The 17,001-nt window shown below is 42.0% G+C and overlaps 1 protein-coding gene across 2 annotated transcripts in view; it reads left to right on the top strand.

Annotated features, from left to right (window-relative positions):
- LCP1 (lymphocyte cytosolic protein 1 (L-plastin)) overlaps positions 1–15,802 on the top strand; it is a 50,128-nt gene extending 34,326 nt beyond the window's left edge. For both annotated transcript variants that reach the window (XM_014966172.1, XM_014966171.1), the window contains exons 5-16: positions 853–985; positions 1,561–1,642; positions 3,974–4,139; positions 6,765–6,907; positions 8,028–8,123; positions 8,652–8,847; positions 9,534–9,612; positions 9,833–9,947; positions 10,762–10,895; positions 11,915–12,038; positions 12,781–12,905; positions 14,318–15,802. In XM_014966172.1, coding sequence (XP_014821658.1) covers positions 853–985; positions 1,561–1,642; positions 3,974–4,139; positions 6,765–6,907; positions 8,028–8,123; positions 8,652–8,847; positions 9,534–9,612; positions 9,833–9,947; positions 10,762–10,895; positions 11,915–12,038; positions 12,781–12,905; positions 14,318–14,450 — 1,526 coding nt within the window. In that variant the 3' untranslated portion in view covers positions 14,451–15,802. The remainder of the gene's footprint in view (positions 1–852; positions 986–1,560; positions 1,643–3,973; positions 4,140–6,764; positions 6,908–8,027; positions 8,124–8,651; positions 8,848–9,533; positions 9,613–9,832; positions 9,948–10,761; positions 10,896–11,914; positions 12,039–12,780; positions 12,906–14,317) is intronic.
- Positions 15,803–17,001: the final 1,199 nt, after the last annotated feature.

The following is a 17,001-nucleotide window of genomic DNA, read 5'->3' as shown; positions in this document are numbered from 1 at the left end:
TCACCTGCTTCTGACCTTTGTTCTACAGAGGGCACACCCCCCTCAGAGCTCTTCTCCCAGCCTCTTTCTTCAGGCTGAAATTTTGGGGCAGCCATGGTTGCTTCTGCCACCTCCTGGGCTCAGCCCACTCTGAAGCAGCTCCACAGGTTGGGCATCTCACCCTTGGCTGTCTTCTCCAGAGGCAGGGGTGGAGAACTCTCTCCAGAGAAGGGAGAGCAGAGGATGCTTCTAAGGTCTCCACCCACCTGAGCACAGAGGAAACCTTCTTTGAGTTACTGGGGGTGGTGTGAGCTGCTGCTGGTACAGGATAGCTACGTTACAGCCCTGTTGGACTACTGGGAACATTTGCCCATTACCCTCTGAATGCTGCTTGTCAGAGTTCAATACACCCTGGCCAGGCTTTTCTAGATATTCCACACGTGGAGGGTGTAATGTACAATACATAGTTCACTTATTTGAACTTACTGGAAGTTACGTGGGATTTAGATTTAGCGGAGTGATACAAGAATGCATTCAAATTCTGGTGCAAGTACAAATTATGCTTAGCAAAGCATAGCATCTGCAACACCCAGTTGAATCATGTGAAATTCATTACCAGTCTCTATAATATACCTCCCCTCATGACACCAGGCAACCCCAGTCATTGGGAAGGACCATGGAAGGAGTAGTAACCAGCTCAAGCCCATTGCTGTCTTCAGCTCATTTGCCTGCCTCCTCAGAGCCTTCTTCCCTTGTTCGTTGACCAGTCACACTGATGGGAGAACCTTCTCCCCGAGGAGTTCTGCCTTTGTAAGTGAAATGATGGTGGAGGTATTGCACAGCAAACTGATGCATTTGATGTTGTGTCCACAGAGGAAGAAAAGTATGCCTTTGTCAACTGGATTAATAAAGCCCTTGAGAAGGACCCTGACTGTAAACACGTGGTCCCAATGAATCCAGAAACAGATGACCTCTTCCAGGCGGTCGGTGATGGCATAGTGCTTTGGTAAATAACACCTATCTTTCTCACAAATGGGAACTGTGAGTTTGCAGTAAATGGAAGCTGCTGACTTTATATTAAGCTCATGAATCTTTGCAGATTTGGGGCCTTAATAATAGTAGGGTTTTTTTCTCCCTTTCTCTTTAAAAATACAAAGCTTCTTTCATGCTAAGTGAGAGGTTTTCTTTGCCACTGAGCCCTTGCAGTAAGATGAAGTCAGTGAAATTTGAGGAGTTACTTGGTTTTATTTTTGTTCAAGGACATTTGGGGGTTCACACAAAGCAGCACAAAATAGTGAGTGCTTTCACAGGAATTTCTGCGCAATGAACTTCTCAAACAACTTCACCTTGTGGCATTCTTGGCCTCAGACCATAGTACAATCTGCATGTGATCCAGAAGAATTGCTCGAGTATTGTGTGGGTCTGTGTGTACATGTAAAAACAGAGGCTGGCTTTCTGTATGTGTTCAGTAACTCTCCAGCTCTTTGACTTGTCCTACAGCGTAGTGATAAAAGCTGTATCTGTATTTTGTGCGCACATAGCTATTAGTGTATTTCTTGTTCTTTTTTCTTTTATTTCCAGTAAGATGATCAACTTTTCAGTGCCAGATACCATTGATGAGAGAACAATCAACAAAAAGAAACTCACACCCTTCACAATACAGGTACTGAAATGTAGCAGTATTCTTTGCTTTTCCCATTTGGAGGCTTTGATATAATCACTTAGAGCAAGGGTGAAGATACCATGGTCCTGCCCAAGACAATCAGGCAAAGTTCTTTGTGGCAAAATGAGATGCATAGGGCCATGGCATAAAAACATAAAGATTCATATTTCTGTTTCTTTCCAAACATACGAGCAATCTGAGTAAATAGTGTTTTTATTTGCACTTATAGAATCATAGAATCATCTAGGTTGGAAGGGACCTTTAAGATCATTGAGTCCAACCATCCTGGCACTGTCAAGTTCGCCAATAAATCATGTCCCTAAGCACCATGTCTACCTGACTTTTAAATACCTTCAGGGATGGTGATGCAGCTGCTTCTCTGGGCAGCTGTTCCAATGCTTGATAACTCTTTCAGGGAAGAATTTTTTCCTAATATCCACCTTAACCTGCACTGGTGCATCTTGAGGCCGTCTTCTCTTGTCCTGTCGCCTGTGACTTGGGAGAAGAGACTGATCCCCGCCTCTCTATGACTTCCTTTCAGGTAGTTTTAGAGAGCGGTAAGGTCTCCCTTCAGCCTCCTTTTCTCCAGGCTGAACAACCCCAGTTCCCTCAGTTGCTCCTTATAATACATAATGTTTACCAGTTCAAAGCTTTAGATACCTTTGTGGTAAATGCCACATGAATGGAAGAGCAACTAGATAATATGGTGACCAGTTCCAGTTGAAGTAGCTCTCAGAAGGCTGAACACCCCTCCAAAGTCACACAGGCATGGACATGGACTTGAATTCATAATCGCTGTGTTGTAGTCTGATCTCCTCAAGTATTTACTGTGATCCAGGAAGTACCGCGGTATGCCATGTGCCTGAGATGGGACTATGGCCTTTTGCCTGCCTGTTTCACCTTGAATACTGAATCCTTTCTTTATTTCTATTATGTGCACATGTATATGATTTAAAAAACTGGTCAAAAAGCAAATTTTCACCTATTTAAAGTTTATTGTGTTTCTCACACAGCAGTATGTAGAGAGATATTTTTATATGACCAGCATCTATGTATCTGGGTACAGAACATAAATAGATATATGGAATAGATATGAACCTAACCCAGTTTATCCCTCAGCTATTCTGATTTGATGGAACATTACCCAGGCTCAAGTAAGCTCAGAAGCCATTAAATTGGATTTTTATGCTGTATACCACATTTTTCAGTTCTAATCATTTTGGTCAGCAGCATAGCTTAGTGATGCAGCTGAGATCAATCCCTGTCATACGTAGACATGATTTGATCAATATAGCTTCCACTTTAACTTAACCCTTTTACAGCTGTCTGGTGGAGAAAAGGTAATTAATTTGAAGTGCTCCAGTTTTTCTAACTTATGAGAATTTACACTATGTCTCTCTCTGCATTTTGTATGTAATCAAATCTCTCTGCCATGCCAGCAGTGATGAAATTAATGTGAAAAAAGTGAATCTGTAATAAATTATATTTTCCAGGCTTGTTTGCCTGCTTTACTTGCCCTCAGATAACCAAGCCACCTTTTTGAATAGGGCAGACCTGCGGGGCAGATTTTCTTATACCCTCTGTTTTAAATAGGAACAAAGTGGTGATGGAACATAATGTTCCTGAAACATCACTTTCTTTCTGCCTCTCATTGTGAATCACAGGATCTCTCTGATTCCACCATACACTCCCAAACCAGGACTCCATGTTCCAAAGTTCAAAAAGAAAATATCCAGCCTTGACCAGTTCTGACCTTGGCTGAACTGCAAGGTTAAAAACTCAGCAGGTTTATTCATACTGATTCCTATGACCATGTGCTTTTTGTATACATTGCCAGCTAGCAATTTATTTGTATCTTAGGTGTTAGGGCTTTTGCATAGTGCTTGAGGAGAGCCAAGCCTGGAATATTTGCTGCTTGACTAGCTTGTAGCTCTCTCCTTACTCCAAGACCGAATGGAGGAGAACTTGCCCCACGCTGCATTTGAACATGTGCTTATGCATTAGCTATAGGGAGAGCCTGGCTTTGATAACCAGGATGGAGCCTCTCTGCGTCACTGTGAATGTAGACGTATGCTCTGAGCTCCAATGCCTTGTGGCTTGGTCTTTCACCTTTGTCAAAGAGGTCCTTTCTGTCTTCATGTTGGGACTCAGGATTTACCTGTAATTGCAGGAGATTCTGAGTTCCCTTGCTCCCTGTGGTCAGACACGTACATAAATGCATTCACAGTGAAGCTGCTCATGGATTTTCCTAGTTTTTGGGGGTTGCGCTGCCTTCCTGTAACCTCAGCTCTCCAGTTACTGCATCATTCAGAAGTTCTCTTCTTTCCCTAGGAAAATCTGAACCTGGCCCTGAACTCTGCTTCAGCCATTGGGTGCCATGTTGTTAACATTGGAGCTGAAGACTTAAAAGAAGGGAAACCTTACCTGGTTTTGGGTCTTTTATGGCAAGTCATCAAAATTGGACTCTTTGCTGACATAGAGATAAGCAGGAATGAAGGTATGTATGGCTCTTCATTTCAGTGCTCTACTGCTATCACTGAACAGTCTTTAGTATAAAGCTCTTTAGAAAAATAATCTTAATTAAATTTTTTCTTCAAGTACTTCTTGCCTGTCTTCTTGACTGCTCCAATTTCCCTTGCTTTTCCCAAGTTCCAGCACTCCAAAGTCCAAGGCTGTGTGTAGGCTTGTATGTGCAGAGACAATTTCATGTTCCTTGGGTCAGGAATGATGGGCTACACCCAGGTATATTGGTGTTTGACACTAAATCTGGGATAAGGAAATGCTACACTGCACTCAGGAAGCTTTAGTCTTTTCTTGCTCTCGATTGCCAACATCTTCTCTTTGTGAAATCAGAATATATATAATCACAGAATAATTTAGGCTGGAAGGAACCTCTGGAGGTCCCCTCCAGAGGTCCTCTGGTTCAGCTCCACTTACAGCCGTACCAGTCTCAAGATTAGATGAGTTTCTCAGGTCCTTTTCCAGTGCTCTCTGGGCAGCCCGTTCCAGACCCCAACCACTCTTGATGTGAAGTTTTTTTTTCGTATATTTAGTTGGAATTTCCCTTCCTGCACCTTTTGACTGTAACTTCTCATCCTTTTGCTGTGCATACTGGGAAGATACAACTCTGCCTCATCTGTAGTTGCTGAAGACCTTCTCAGACCTCTTTCCAGGCTAAACAAATCCAGTTTTCTCATCAGCTTTTCATATATCACGCACTCTGACCCAAGCATCTTGGTTTCCCTCCACTAAACTCACTGCAGTTTGTCAATCTCTCTTGTACTGGTGAGCCCCAAACTGGACACAGCACTCCAGATTTGTCTCTTCAATGCCAAAATTCTCCATGAAATAGCTTCAGTGTGAGGCTGTGGGTTTGTACATTTAGTCCACACAGCACCTTATCTTGCTGCTTCATTCCCTGCACCTCTGCACAGTCTGCTCATCCAGCTTCTTTTCTCCAGTTGCAATGCAGGTATTACTTTAATTGTTTCATCTCTTCCTCATTTCTATCTCTTTCATTGCCAGAGCCACCAGTTTCTAGAGTTCCCAGTTCCCATTCCTTTGTAGGTAGCCTTACCTCTTTTAATAGCTTGTTTTCCCTTTCTGGTATCTTCTCCTTCACTTCTTATCTCAGACTTCAGTTTGTCAGGATAGAAAAGCCAAGATCATTTTGATTTCTTTTCAGGTTCTCTCTTTCCCTGATAGCCCTTCTCTGCAGCTGTTTCAGGTGAAATTCCCCTTTTTTGAATATGGGACACTATTTCCAATGAGCTCTCATGAGCACATGGTACCAAGGCAGGAATACATCCCAACCTCTGTGGGAAATGCACCATGGGATTGCGCTAACATCATGTTTGGTTTCCCCCTGGTCATATCACATGGTGGGTCAGAGTAGCTCAGAAGACATCTAATACACTCAAGTTGTTCTCATCCTCTGTCCATATAAGCTTTTAGCTACTAGTGGTTATTCATATTAATTCCCTAGTGCATGTCTTTGAACATAGCACTATTAAATTACATTCCATTTTTATTACTGTCATCGAATTCTTTCTGTCTGATTTCCCGATCGTCCTCTGTATTGACTATGCCACCTAGTGAATATCATCATGAATTTTTTAGCACATTGCTTGTATTTGTGCCAAGATAATTGATGCCAAAAAATGAAAACATTAATCCAAAAATCAATCCATGATCAACTCCACAAGAATCCTTCTTCCAGCCTTATCTCTCTCAGTGTGTTAACATTGTTCTTTTCATAAAATCCACTGTCTACATTCAAATGCTTCTGTTATCTCCTTCTGGTTCAGTTTAACCCCATAGCATCCTGTATCAAATTATTTACAGAACTCCAGATAGAGTAGATCGCCACTGTTTCCTTTATGTAGCAAATCCATATTTCTTTCAAGGCATGACAAAGGATATTGGAAGGAGATCAGACTAGTGTGACACACTCTCCCTTTTTATCTCGTTAACAATTAGTTTCCATGTTATTAGTTCTTTTCAAAACTAGTTTTAAAGCCTTTTGTGCTCCAGAGATCAGCTGAACATCCTGCAAGGGACGAGCCTTCCCTCCTGCCTTTTCCTCCTGTTACGAACATAACTACTATGTTATTTTTCTGTATAGATACGGTATCTTCTCCAATTGACAGATGAGTTAACCCTACTGGCCCATGAGCTCATGAGGTCATGTGCAAGTTCTTCAGAACACCTGTGCGAATACAGTTTCAGTGTGAAGGTCACTGAGATTTTTTTTCATCTAAGTTGCAGAAAGTCTGTGTCCATTTTTTCATTCCCATCTTGCCCCAGTGCTCAGCATCATTATCTTCTCATTAAGATCTGAGGCAAGGAAATCGGGTAGTTCTTAGACCATGCTGAAATTGTCTTGCATTTCTATATGATCCACTACTGGATCCACAATTAACGGCCTTGTCCTCATTTAATTGATGAGACCCTTTTTCTGTTTACGTCCTCTGTCATGCTAACCCAGTTTGAATTTTTGCAACAATTCGGTAACTCACTTTTAGAAACTAGGGTAGCAAAATGTGTAAGAGAGAAAATAGTTATATGTCCTCCTCTACAAGGATGCACAACATTATTAATTTTTTCTTTTTCCCCTGCTTAGCCTTGATCGCTCTTCTGAGAGAAGGAGAGAGCCTGGAGGATCTGATGAAGTTGTCTCCAGAGGAACTGCTGCTGAGGTGGGCAAACTATCACCTGGAGAATGCAGGATGCAACAAAGTCAACAACTTCAGCTCAGACATCAAGGTATGAGAAGCACTGACCAACAACAGCAGCTCCACACCCAAATCCCTGTCCTCCAGACAGGGATTGTGCACTGAAACAATCCAAGCAGCTGAGACTCCTCTGCTGAACACGTGGAGCTGGGTACATGAAATCATGTTAGTGGGGTTTACCTTTCTGCTCAGTAGTATTCTTCCTCCTCCCAATCTCCCAGCTATCACTACCAGCCCCACCACACCAAAAGCCTAGGAGAGGAACGGCTTCTGGCTCTGGACAGGGCATATGGTCTCTGTCACTCTGTTTTCAGTTCCCTGCCCCTATTGCTCTCCTCCTTCCTAAATGTCCTTAAAATGCCTCTTGACCTGGCTTCAGTTTAGAAAAGGCTGGACCTATTGTTGGGTAGTAATATAGATGTGTAAGATTTAAAATAATTCAGGTAATCTGCTTTATATTTTGAAGAGTATTAGCTGGGTTAGTTAGTCAAGTCCCTAGACATGTAGCTTTATTTTCAGTTCTTTAAGTTATTTCTGAAGTGAGATTAATATTTTCCCCACATGGAAGCAACAGTGCATTTCACGAAAGATTAAAGACACAACATGTTAAACCCTTGTCTTGTTCCTGCCCTTTTGCCTGAAAAAATGCTGATACTGTTATCAGTTTTAACTTTTGTGCTTGAAAACTATGCTTTCTCTTCCATAACTGTTCCAGCGTTGCTTTGAACCCTGCTTTAAACATCTGCTTTCTCCTTCTGCATTTTCTTTTATTAAACGCTCAACAGCCTGACTTCTACAACATTATAAAGGTATGCTTTTTCTTATCTCTAATTTAATGTTCAGATTTAGTCAATTCTAGTATCTCTTCATTGTTGCTGTCCTTTTTGTAAGTGCAACAGCATTTTGTCTCCTATGTTGAACATTCTGCAGCATATATATATTGGCTTAGGGAAGAAATAGATCTGGCAAATACAGCATAAAGTAGGAATTGCTAAGTGCTTCCAGCTTAATTAATTTAATTATGTAGCCCAATGACTGATGTAATAAAAGCAAAGCATGCAGGCACGTTTTTCAGGGGAGCACTGGAACGCAAAACCTGAGCTTTCTAAAGCTGTAATTTTTCCTCCCTGTAATTTCTCTGTCTGTCACAGGACTCAAAGGCTTATTACCATTTGCTGAACCAAGTTGCCCCCAAGGGAGATGAAGAAGGCATTCCGGCTATTACTATTGACATGTCAGGATTAAGGGTAAGATGAGATAAGTTTAGAGCAAATGCCAATATTTTCTCTCTGCTGCTTGCATTGCTGGCCAACAAAGAGTTGCACCAGAATGCCAGAACAAGTAAACTCTTTTTAGCATTGCAACATGATCTTGTATTTCAGAAGTCAAAGCTTTCAAAGAATTAAATGATCGGTTTTGCCTTTCATTACATATTATCACTGAAACTTTAACAGCCATCGAACCACACTGATAAACTACTGGCACGTAACAAGTATATTTATATATATTTATTTGGGAATTTCATCAAACCGTTCCCTTTTATGTGGAATGTAACTGTAAAAGCAGTAGGGTGAGATGGCTAGATTGCAAGTAAAGCCCATTTGAAAGCACAGACCTGCCGTTAGTCGCAGTGGGAAGGGGAAGAGCGATAAATCGGGCAAGGACATGCTTTGATGGCTCCACACCAAGGTCCACAGGCGGAGACCCCGAGTGGGCCTTGCGTGCAGTGCCATGTGGTGGGGTGAGGCTGATGGCCCCGTTTTCTGCCGGCGCAGGAGAAGGACGACGTCCAGCGAGCGGAGTGCATGCTGCAGCAGGCCGAGCGGCTGGGCTGCCGGCAGTTCGTCACGGCCACCGACGTTGTGCGGGGAAACCCAAAGCTGAACTTGGCCTTCATCGCCAACTTGTTCAACAAATACCCGGCCCTGCATAAGCCAGAGAACCAGGACATCGACTGGAGCTCTATTGAAGGTAAGGAAAATGCAAATAAAGGAATGTTTCTGGCCACCCGTGCCACGGTATCCCCAGCTCTGAGTTGATGATACGATAACCTAGCCTTATATCTTTCAGACATACATTCACTGCACCGTTAGCACAGGCAGCCTTGAGAAAGGGAGACTGCTCTTTACCTGCATGTAGCTTCTGGTACTTTGGGGTTCTACTCTGTGGATAGCACATGTTAAAAGACAAAAATGTTTGTGGCATGTCTGAACCAGTATGGACTATTGAACGTGTTCGTTTGTTGAAATTAGAGCTGATCTGGCATTCCCTTAATCGAGAATATAATTTAGAAATCAGATCTTGCATAAACCTGCTGTCTGCTTGCTCTGGGTTGGGGTCAGGACCACCCTCGTACAGGTCATTTGCTGAGATTCGGGTCCTTCTTTCTCAGCCTCGCAGAGAAACTGTTCGTTCTAGGGCACAGGCTGTTCTTGAAGGCATTTCAAGGCCAATCTGCCTAAATACTATAATATATAGGCCATGAAGAAATATTACACGCTGCACTGTGCTCTCTTATTTCGCATGTCAACCAGTGTCTCCTCCTGTTTATGGTTCAGTGCACTGTAAATTCTGAGTTATGGTTTCATCACAAGACATTTATTTTACTGGGGCGTTGTGTTTTGCAGGCCTGTTGATTGATGTTTCTGTTGTTTTAGGTGAGACAAGGGAAGAGAGGACGTTCAGGAACTGGATGAACTCCCTGGGTGTTAATCCACGTGTAAATCACTTATATAGGTAAGAGAAGGTATTACACTTCCTTCAGACGATAAATAAGCCAGCAAATTGTTTAAAAAAACATAAAAACTTTGTGACCCTGTAATAATATATGATTCTGTTGTTGGTTTTGGGGGTTTTGTTTTTTATTTAGGAAACTAAGTTTACCTCTACTAATAGTTCAGTTGGGTTCCTTTCTTCTATTCTTTGGACAATGATATATCATTTTTATTGTTTTCAGTGACCTGTCAGATGCCTTGGTTATCTTCCAGCTCTATGAAAAGATCAAAGTGCCAGTAGACTGGAACAGAGTGAACAAACCACCATACCCTAAACTGGGTGGCAACATGAAGAAGGTACAAACAGCTGGAATAGCTCCAGTAGCAATGCTTTATCTTAGAAGGATGTCTGTATCGTTTCGAACAGCAGTGTGAGCACTGGTGTTGCTCTCAAGTCCCAAGTACAGCACATTAAATGATTTTTTTGTCTAGTCAGTGAATAATTTTTCATCCTGAAAAAGAAACATACATTTGACTCACTGGCTCTGACAGGTGAACAACATTTGTAAAGTAAAAAGACTTGACACCTTTTGTGTCCATATTTAAAAACTGTATTTGCAGACCACTTCTGCTACTGTCTTTGTCACTGATTATAGTACATCTTCACCATGAGTCATATGGCACCAGCTTAATTGCAGCTGTCTGGATCACTGCCCTCCACATCCAATGAAGACAGTGATGTTAAGCATTCTTGACCAGATGCCTCAAGAACCGATCACAGAGTTGCTGCTAAATACAGACCTTTCTCCCAGCTATCTGGATGAGTAATTCCATCCAGTTAAACCAGAGTGATTAACTGACCTAAAATATTGACTGGGACACTAATCCTTTGTCTCAGTGCAGTGCTGTGATGCTGGGGGTACCCGTGAGCCATAGATTCATATGTTCCAGGGTAATCTGTTTTTCAGGCCCTGATGATGAAGTATAACACTTCCTTCTATGTTAACTGTTTACCATGGTATTTTTGGGGTGGAATTGGCTGCTCGTAGTCAAACAGCTGTTTGCCCAGGAGGACCTGGCCTAAGGGATCCAAAGAATTTAAAGTAATAGCATCTTTTCTTCCTTTTTTCAAATATTTTTTAATCACGCTAATTGACCCTGTCATTAACAGCTTGAAAACTGCAACTATGCAGTGGAACTGGGAAAGAATCAAGCCAAATTTTCCCTCGTTGGCATTGCTGGGCAAGATCTGAATGAAGGAAACCGTACGCTCACACTGGCCTTAATCTGGCAGTTGATGAGAAGGTATGACCAGTCAGATACAAACTCCGGGGTGTCTTGGTGTACTCAGTTTGCACTGTAATAGTTTCCTGATGCTATCACTGAAAAGGCTCTATGGGCTACCACTTTCTCACTCCTCTGTTTGCACTTATATGCAAAGACAGAGTGGCCTTTTGCTCACTCCTAGTTAGAGATGTGATCAGGAAGCACATTGTCTCGTGGACAAGGCCATTACAGTCAGCTCATGCAGAAGGTTATTATTGTCACTGTCTGTAGAGCACGGATAAATGTTCATTGCACGGAAGAGAGAAAAAGAAGTTGAAAGGTCTCTGTATCAGGGAATGGGGAAAATGTACTGGAAACAAGGAACTGATGCAAAACTTCTGTAATCTGCTACCTGAAGTGGATGCAGCTCAGTGGCTCTTCCCACTTTAATGCAATTCTGTCTGTGTTTGTGTGTTTCTGTGTGTGCATTTAAGATCTCCATAACTGGGTGTACAGAGACCCAGTGGTTAGAACTGAATACAGACTAAATTCAGTCTATAAAACAAGGTGTATGTTTATCAGGCAGATAATTAATCTAGGGATGTGGTGATTACTCACAACCAATTTGGGATGTCTTTCCAAGGTGTACACTGGCATATAAGCAAAATAGTCCCGGCTTGTCTTTATGCAAAAGGTCAGTCTTAGCATGAGCATAACAATTCCCTTCTGGCCTTGAAGTCAGGGATTATTTTTTAAACACTGTGAGAATGAGTCATTTACACTGAGATTGTCTAAGAAGAACCTTGTAGGAATTTTGACTATCAAAATCTTTTGACAGTCTCCAAACAGTGATTAGGGAACTGGGGTGAATTAGACACAATAGATGAATTACCATGTTATAATATTATTCATATATACTGTGTGTGTGTGGGAAGCAGGGGAATATCAGGTCTAAGAGGACTGTTGGGATGAACCCAGTCAAGTTGCATGCGTATGTGATGGTTCTGAGGTTATGGTAGACTGTGAACAAATGCAGGAATCCTGCCTTCCCTCTTAAGGTACACCCTGAATATCCTTGAAGACATTGGTGGTGGAGAGAAGGTTAATGATGAAATCATTGTCAGCTGGGTCAATGAAACACTGACTGCAGCTGGGAAGGATTCAACCATCTCCAGTTTCAAGGTACGTTTTCTTGTTGGCAGTCTCTGGTTAGGAATCTCTTACTCAGTGTGTTTGTGTGTATGTTACATGCATTGTCTGTATACAGATGTATTTAGGCATATACATGCACACAATATATTGTGATATAATTGACTACATAATTTGATTATTTTTCATTAAAGGCATGTTCAGATATAGAGATTTTATTCAAGGGGCTTTATTATGAAAAGGTGACAGAAACATGATATGAACATAACAAGAAGCACTTTCAATGCCAGTTTGACATAGGAAATCAAAGTATGGAGCCAGGAATGATGACTGGAATTAAGCAAAAACACATTTGCTAACACATCTGAGACATTACCCAGGGTGGGGAACGTTCAGTGGATGTAAATCAGTGGTTTGCACTAGCCGAGGACAGATCCATCAGACTTCATGTAATAAGCTCAGAATTCATACAGCTGGTGCCCCTCACACCTCCCATCAGTAGACCTGTATCAATGTCATCTCCCCACAGGAAGCAAATTCACTAGCTCAGCACCCTGTCTTTTGATTTAATGATGTTTTATCCATTGGGGGGAAAAAGAAACAAACTTGAAAGGGTTCTTAGCCTGCCTTAGGTGAAAAATGATGCTAAGCAGCCCTTTGTGAAGATCTAAATGGTATTTGACTGAGCTGTCCATTGCTCTTGAGCCTAGATTCTGGCTTTATGGGAGATCTGTCATCCTGTTCTTGCATCTAATTGTATTTTTCATCTATGCAGGATAGCAAAATCAGCACCAGCATGCCAGTCCTGGATCTCATTGATGCCATTCAACCAGGATCAATCAAATATGACCTCTTGAAAACAGAGGACCTGAATGATGAGGAGAAACTAAATAATGCTAAGTACGTTCATTCCAAGTGACATTTAACATGTGTTACCTGCTCAAGCTCGCCTGACTCTGTCTTTGGAAACTGCTCTGCTATCATTCTCATCTGGCACAACCTCAACTGAGACATACCTCCAGAGTTAGAAGCATGAAGGCTAGGAGTTAGGCAGTAAAAAAGACTATCAATGGAAATGAAGTGTGTAATGTTATAATTCCTGCTTTAAAATTCCCTTGAAGGTATCAAAATCACTTGGCTTCACAAGCTCCTATTTTCTCTTATTAAATTTAAAATTCTTTCAGAGATCAGGGAACAACGCCAGCAATATTGAGCCACGGAAACCAGTGATTAGAGGTCATGATACCTCGTTAGTCACATGCAGGTGGAACAAAGGCATATTTAAGAGAGAAGGGGGAGGACAGGATTCATGCCTGAAAAATTGGCTTTATGGTTGTGGATATTGATTTTTTTTTCCTGAGTGCAAACCATTTCCTAGCAGAGAGAGAATCCTGGGAGCATCTTCCTTTTCTTTCAGAGTTATACAGATCACCTCCCAGTCTGACCATCAGTTTAGCTTCTCCTTTGCTATATGGCAACTACAAAAGAGAAAAGGATGACTATAAGGCAATCAGAGCTGCCATCATTTTTATAAAGACTTTTCACAGTGTTCTTTTCCTTTTCCATTTCCTACCACCTGTTCTCTTTCTTTCCTTACAATCCTACGTGTACTTCTCTCAATACTTGATTTCTTCATCCCTCAGTTTTCCTCTTTTCCCCTTCCTTTCTTTCTCACTCCCCGCAAACATGCTGCTCTGCATTTTGGGGAGAATTTCACAAATGTATGTGCTCTGCAGTGGAAGAACCTGGGATTTTATAGCTTTCTAAATGAAAAAATAGAGAGAACAGTAGCCGTGCAACAATTCATTTTGAGGAGGGAGATGGGAAGGTCAGCTTGCAGATTCTGGGTATGACTCAAGCAGAAGTTCCTGAATGTTGATTTTACAACGAAACTGATCTCCACAAATATCAGCCTTCTGCTTTCCATCCTCATGAATGTGTTTTATGTGCGAAGACTGAGCAGCAGAGGTTGAGGGGGAGCAAGACCAGACTGTTTGCTTGTTAGGATAATCTTTCAGGGGACGGGAGACTAAACGCTTCATACCAGACTTTGACCTGCAGTCTCCCATGCTGTAGGTAGTCAGTGCTCTAACCTCCAGGGAATACACTCTACCTTTTGCTGGAAATCAGTTCTTTGTGAACCTCTGTCATACATCCCTATAGAAAAGTTTTGTTTTGTTGAATGAGTAAGAAAGTTTCAAACCCACTCTGGTACTGGTCACGTAAAAAACTTCTCAACAGAGGGAGAATTAATGCTACTGCACTAATTTATTTATTTTCTTTTTTTTCTTTTTCCACCTCTTGCAATGCAGGTATGCCATCTCCATGGCCAGAAAAATTGGAGCAAGAGTCTATGCCCTTCCAGAAGACCTGGTTGAAGTAAAACCCAAAATGGTCATGACGGTGTTTGCTTGCCTTATGGGAAAAGGCATGAAGAAAGTTTAAAGCACAAAAGACTTGTACTGATGCCTGGTGTTCACCCTTTTGATTCCCTCAAACTGGATGCTCTTCTCCGTATCAAGGAAATATGCAGGGTGCTCATGTTTTTAAGGCATGAATGTTACACGTGGTTCCAGATCATAAAAAAGTTGTGTATCCATGTGTGTCCAAGAAATTTTTTGTTTGAACAGTAATATGTGCTTGATTTCTTTGCCTTATTTTCCACTTTTCTCGATATAACTATTTCATATTCCTGAGTAAGTTTTCAATAATGAGGCCTAAACATATCCTTTTATTAATGGATACCAGAGTTTCCTGTCAGAGGTCAGCTGGAGATCTTTGTCTTGGGAAGTGCAGACAGCTTCTAGGATTATGAAATGTTATATACTGCTTCTGCCTGAAAATGTCTTCATGCTTCTAGTAGCATTTCTGCCATACTTTCCTTCAGTTTGCACCTGGGATAACAAAAGGGGTTTCCCCAAGCCAATGCAAGTATTAGTGACTATATTTTTGGAACAGTAGGATCCTCTTAGGAAATTCTTGTGGAAAGAGAGAAGTCTTTGGAGTCTGCTATGTGTTGCTGGTATATGAACTGAGCAGTACTTTCCCCTGCAGGTTATGTCTCTGCCATCAGTGGCATTACTTACAGAGTACATTACTACTCACTGAAAAAAATATACCGTAACCTGGTCCTCCAAGAACACACAAACTCTGGAACCTTTGCAAGAAATGCTCTCCAAAGGATAATTCATTTTAATGTCATAATACACCTAAAACATTGTAAAGCATGATAGAAATGAAAACCACGTTAAATAAACTAAGGGGAAACTCAGTTAGTAGCAATAAGATAAGAAGTGAACCAAAGGGACGCAGAATTACATATTTATGTAGTGAATAAAAATTAACCTCAGTAAACTTTACAGACTTGCACTCAAAGGGCTGTGTGGCCCTGATTCAGGACAGCATTTAAATGTGTGCTTGCATATGAAACACATACTAAAATGCTTCCCTGAACCCAGGCTGGGTTCCTCAGTGGAGCTAAATCAGCATAGCTTTGCGGCTAACAAGGCGCTGTCGGTTTGCCTCAGTCGAGGACCTAGCCCTGTCTGCAGATAGTCAGTGGGATAATATTTGCACTGAATCTCTTCCTTGGCTTGAGTCATTTACTGTTTTGGGCTTTACATGGATTTTACTGTGGTGAAATGCAGAAGGAGGGAATTTTGCCTTAATGCAATCCCGTTGACACAGTCTCAGTTCCCTCCCTCTCCCCCTCCCTCCCCCCCCAGACCCTTCAGAATTGCCTTAATAAAGAACCAATATTCAATGTCATATGAAGTCTCTCCAAATAAAATGTTCTATGAAGCCAAATGTGTTATCTTTGTTTTCAGTAATGCATGTGCTAATGAGGATGTGTGTATGATACAGCTGAAACAGGAGCGAATTTAAAAAAAACAACAGTGAGCTTGCTAAGGATATGTCTTCCAGATTATTATTGAAACCACAGATTGCAGAAAGCATGAAGAATTATTTCCTAGGTCATTTCTGTACATGCCACTCTGAGACACTGCCAAAGATGGGACACTGTGCTGTCTGGACCTGCAGCCTGACCCAGGACGATTTTCCCCATTCAGTGCAATACCCATCATCCTCTTCCTTTGCTCATGTACCCATAAACTTTGGGGGTTTTTTTATGTATTCTGCAATGCAAATGTGTCACTGGGTTTCTTTACTAAAGGTCAGATCCCCTTCCTGATCAGATCTGGCTGCCCTGTTCCTCTCATTAACCTATGTATTTAATACAGGATGGGAAAGGAACAGCATCCCAAGCCCCATTCTCTCTGGTTACAGTATTGCCCAGTGCTGGCAGAAGAGAACATCTCAAGTGTTATATGAAGGACGTGTCACCTCACTGTATTTCCCACCAAGGAGGAGTTACCAGACCATGGCCCCTATGCTGCTCCTCCTCTTCCTAAGAATAGGACCCACTGTTGCCATACAAGAGGGCTGGCACTGAAAAGGTGGCTGATCTTCCCTTATGTTGCTTGACTTGGGAGTCCAGCAGAGGTAAAACAGAGAGAGGAGACTGCAGGCAGAAAGCATGACCACTGCATTTCCCTCAGGAGGGATGACCATGTATTTTGCATGTGTTGCATGCATGCACGTATGTCTGCAAATTGCAAGGGCCATTTTTAGCTGGACAGACAGTGCAGATCTGAAAGGGTCAGGTAATCCTGCCTGCAGACAGCCCTGCTCCGGGTTCCCTATCTCAGGGAGATGGCCTTGCCCCAGAGGCAGGAGTGGACATAAGGGATGAAGCAGACGATGGATGGGAGATGGCAGCAGCACCAGGGTGAAAGGGGGGGCTTTACCCTTGGTCCCAAGCAAATGCTGGCACTTGGTATCCTCAGAGAGAAGAAGGGATTTTCAGATTCAGCATCTCCCATTCACCAGCCCTTAGCAACTCTTTTTTTTTTTTTTTTTTACAAGGGGATAGGCTTTTTCATTAACATTTCTTGATTAGGCAACACCTTACTGCTATCTTAATTTCAACAAAAAA

Source organism: Calidris pugnax, unplaced genomic scaffold (genome assembly GCF_001431845.1).
Source record: "Calidris pugnax isolate Ruff unplaced genomic scaffold, ASM143184v1 scaffold20, whole genome shotgun sequence".
Classification (NCBI taxonomy): domain Eukaryota; kingdom Metazoa; phylum Chordata; class Aves; order Charadriiformes; family Scolopacidae; genus Calidris; species Calidris pugnax.
The sequence above is the reverse complement of the archived record's forward strand: the minus strand, read 5'-3'. Positions and strand labels throughout refer to the sequence as shown.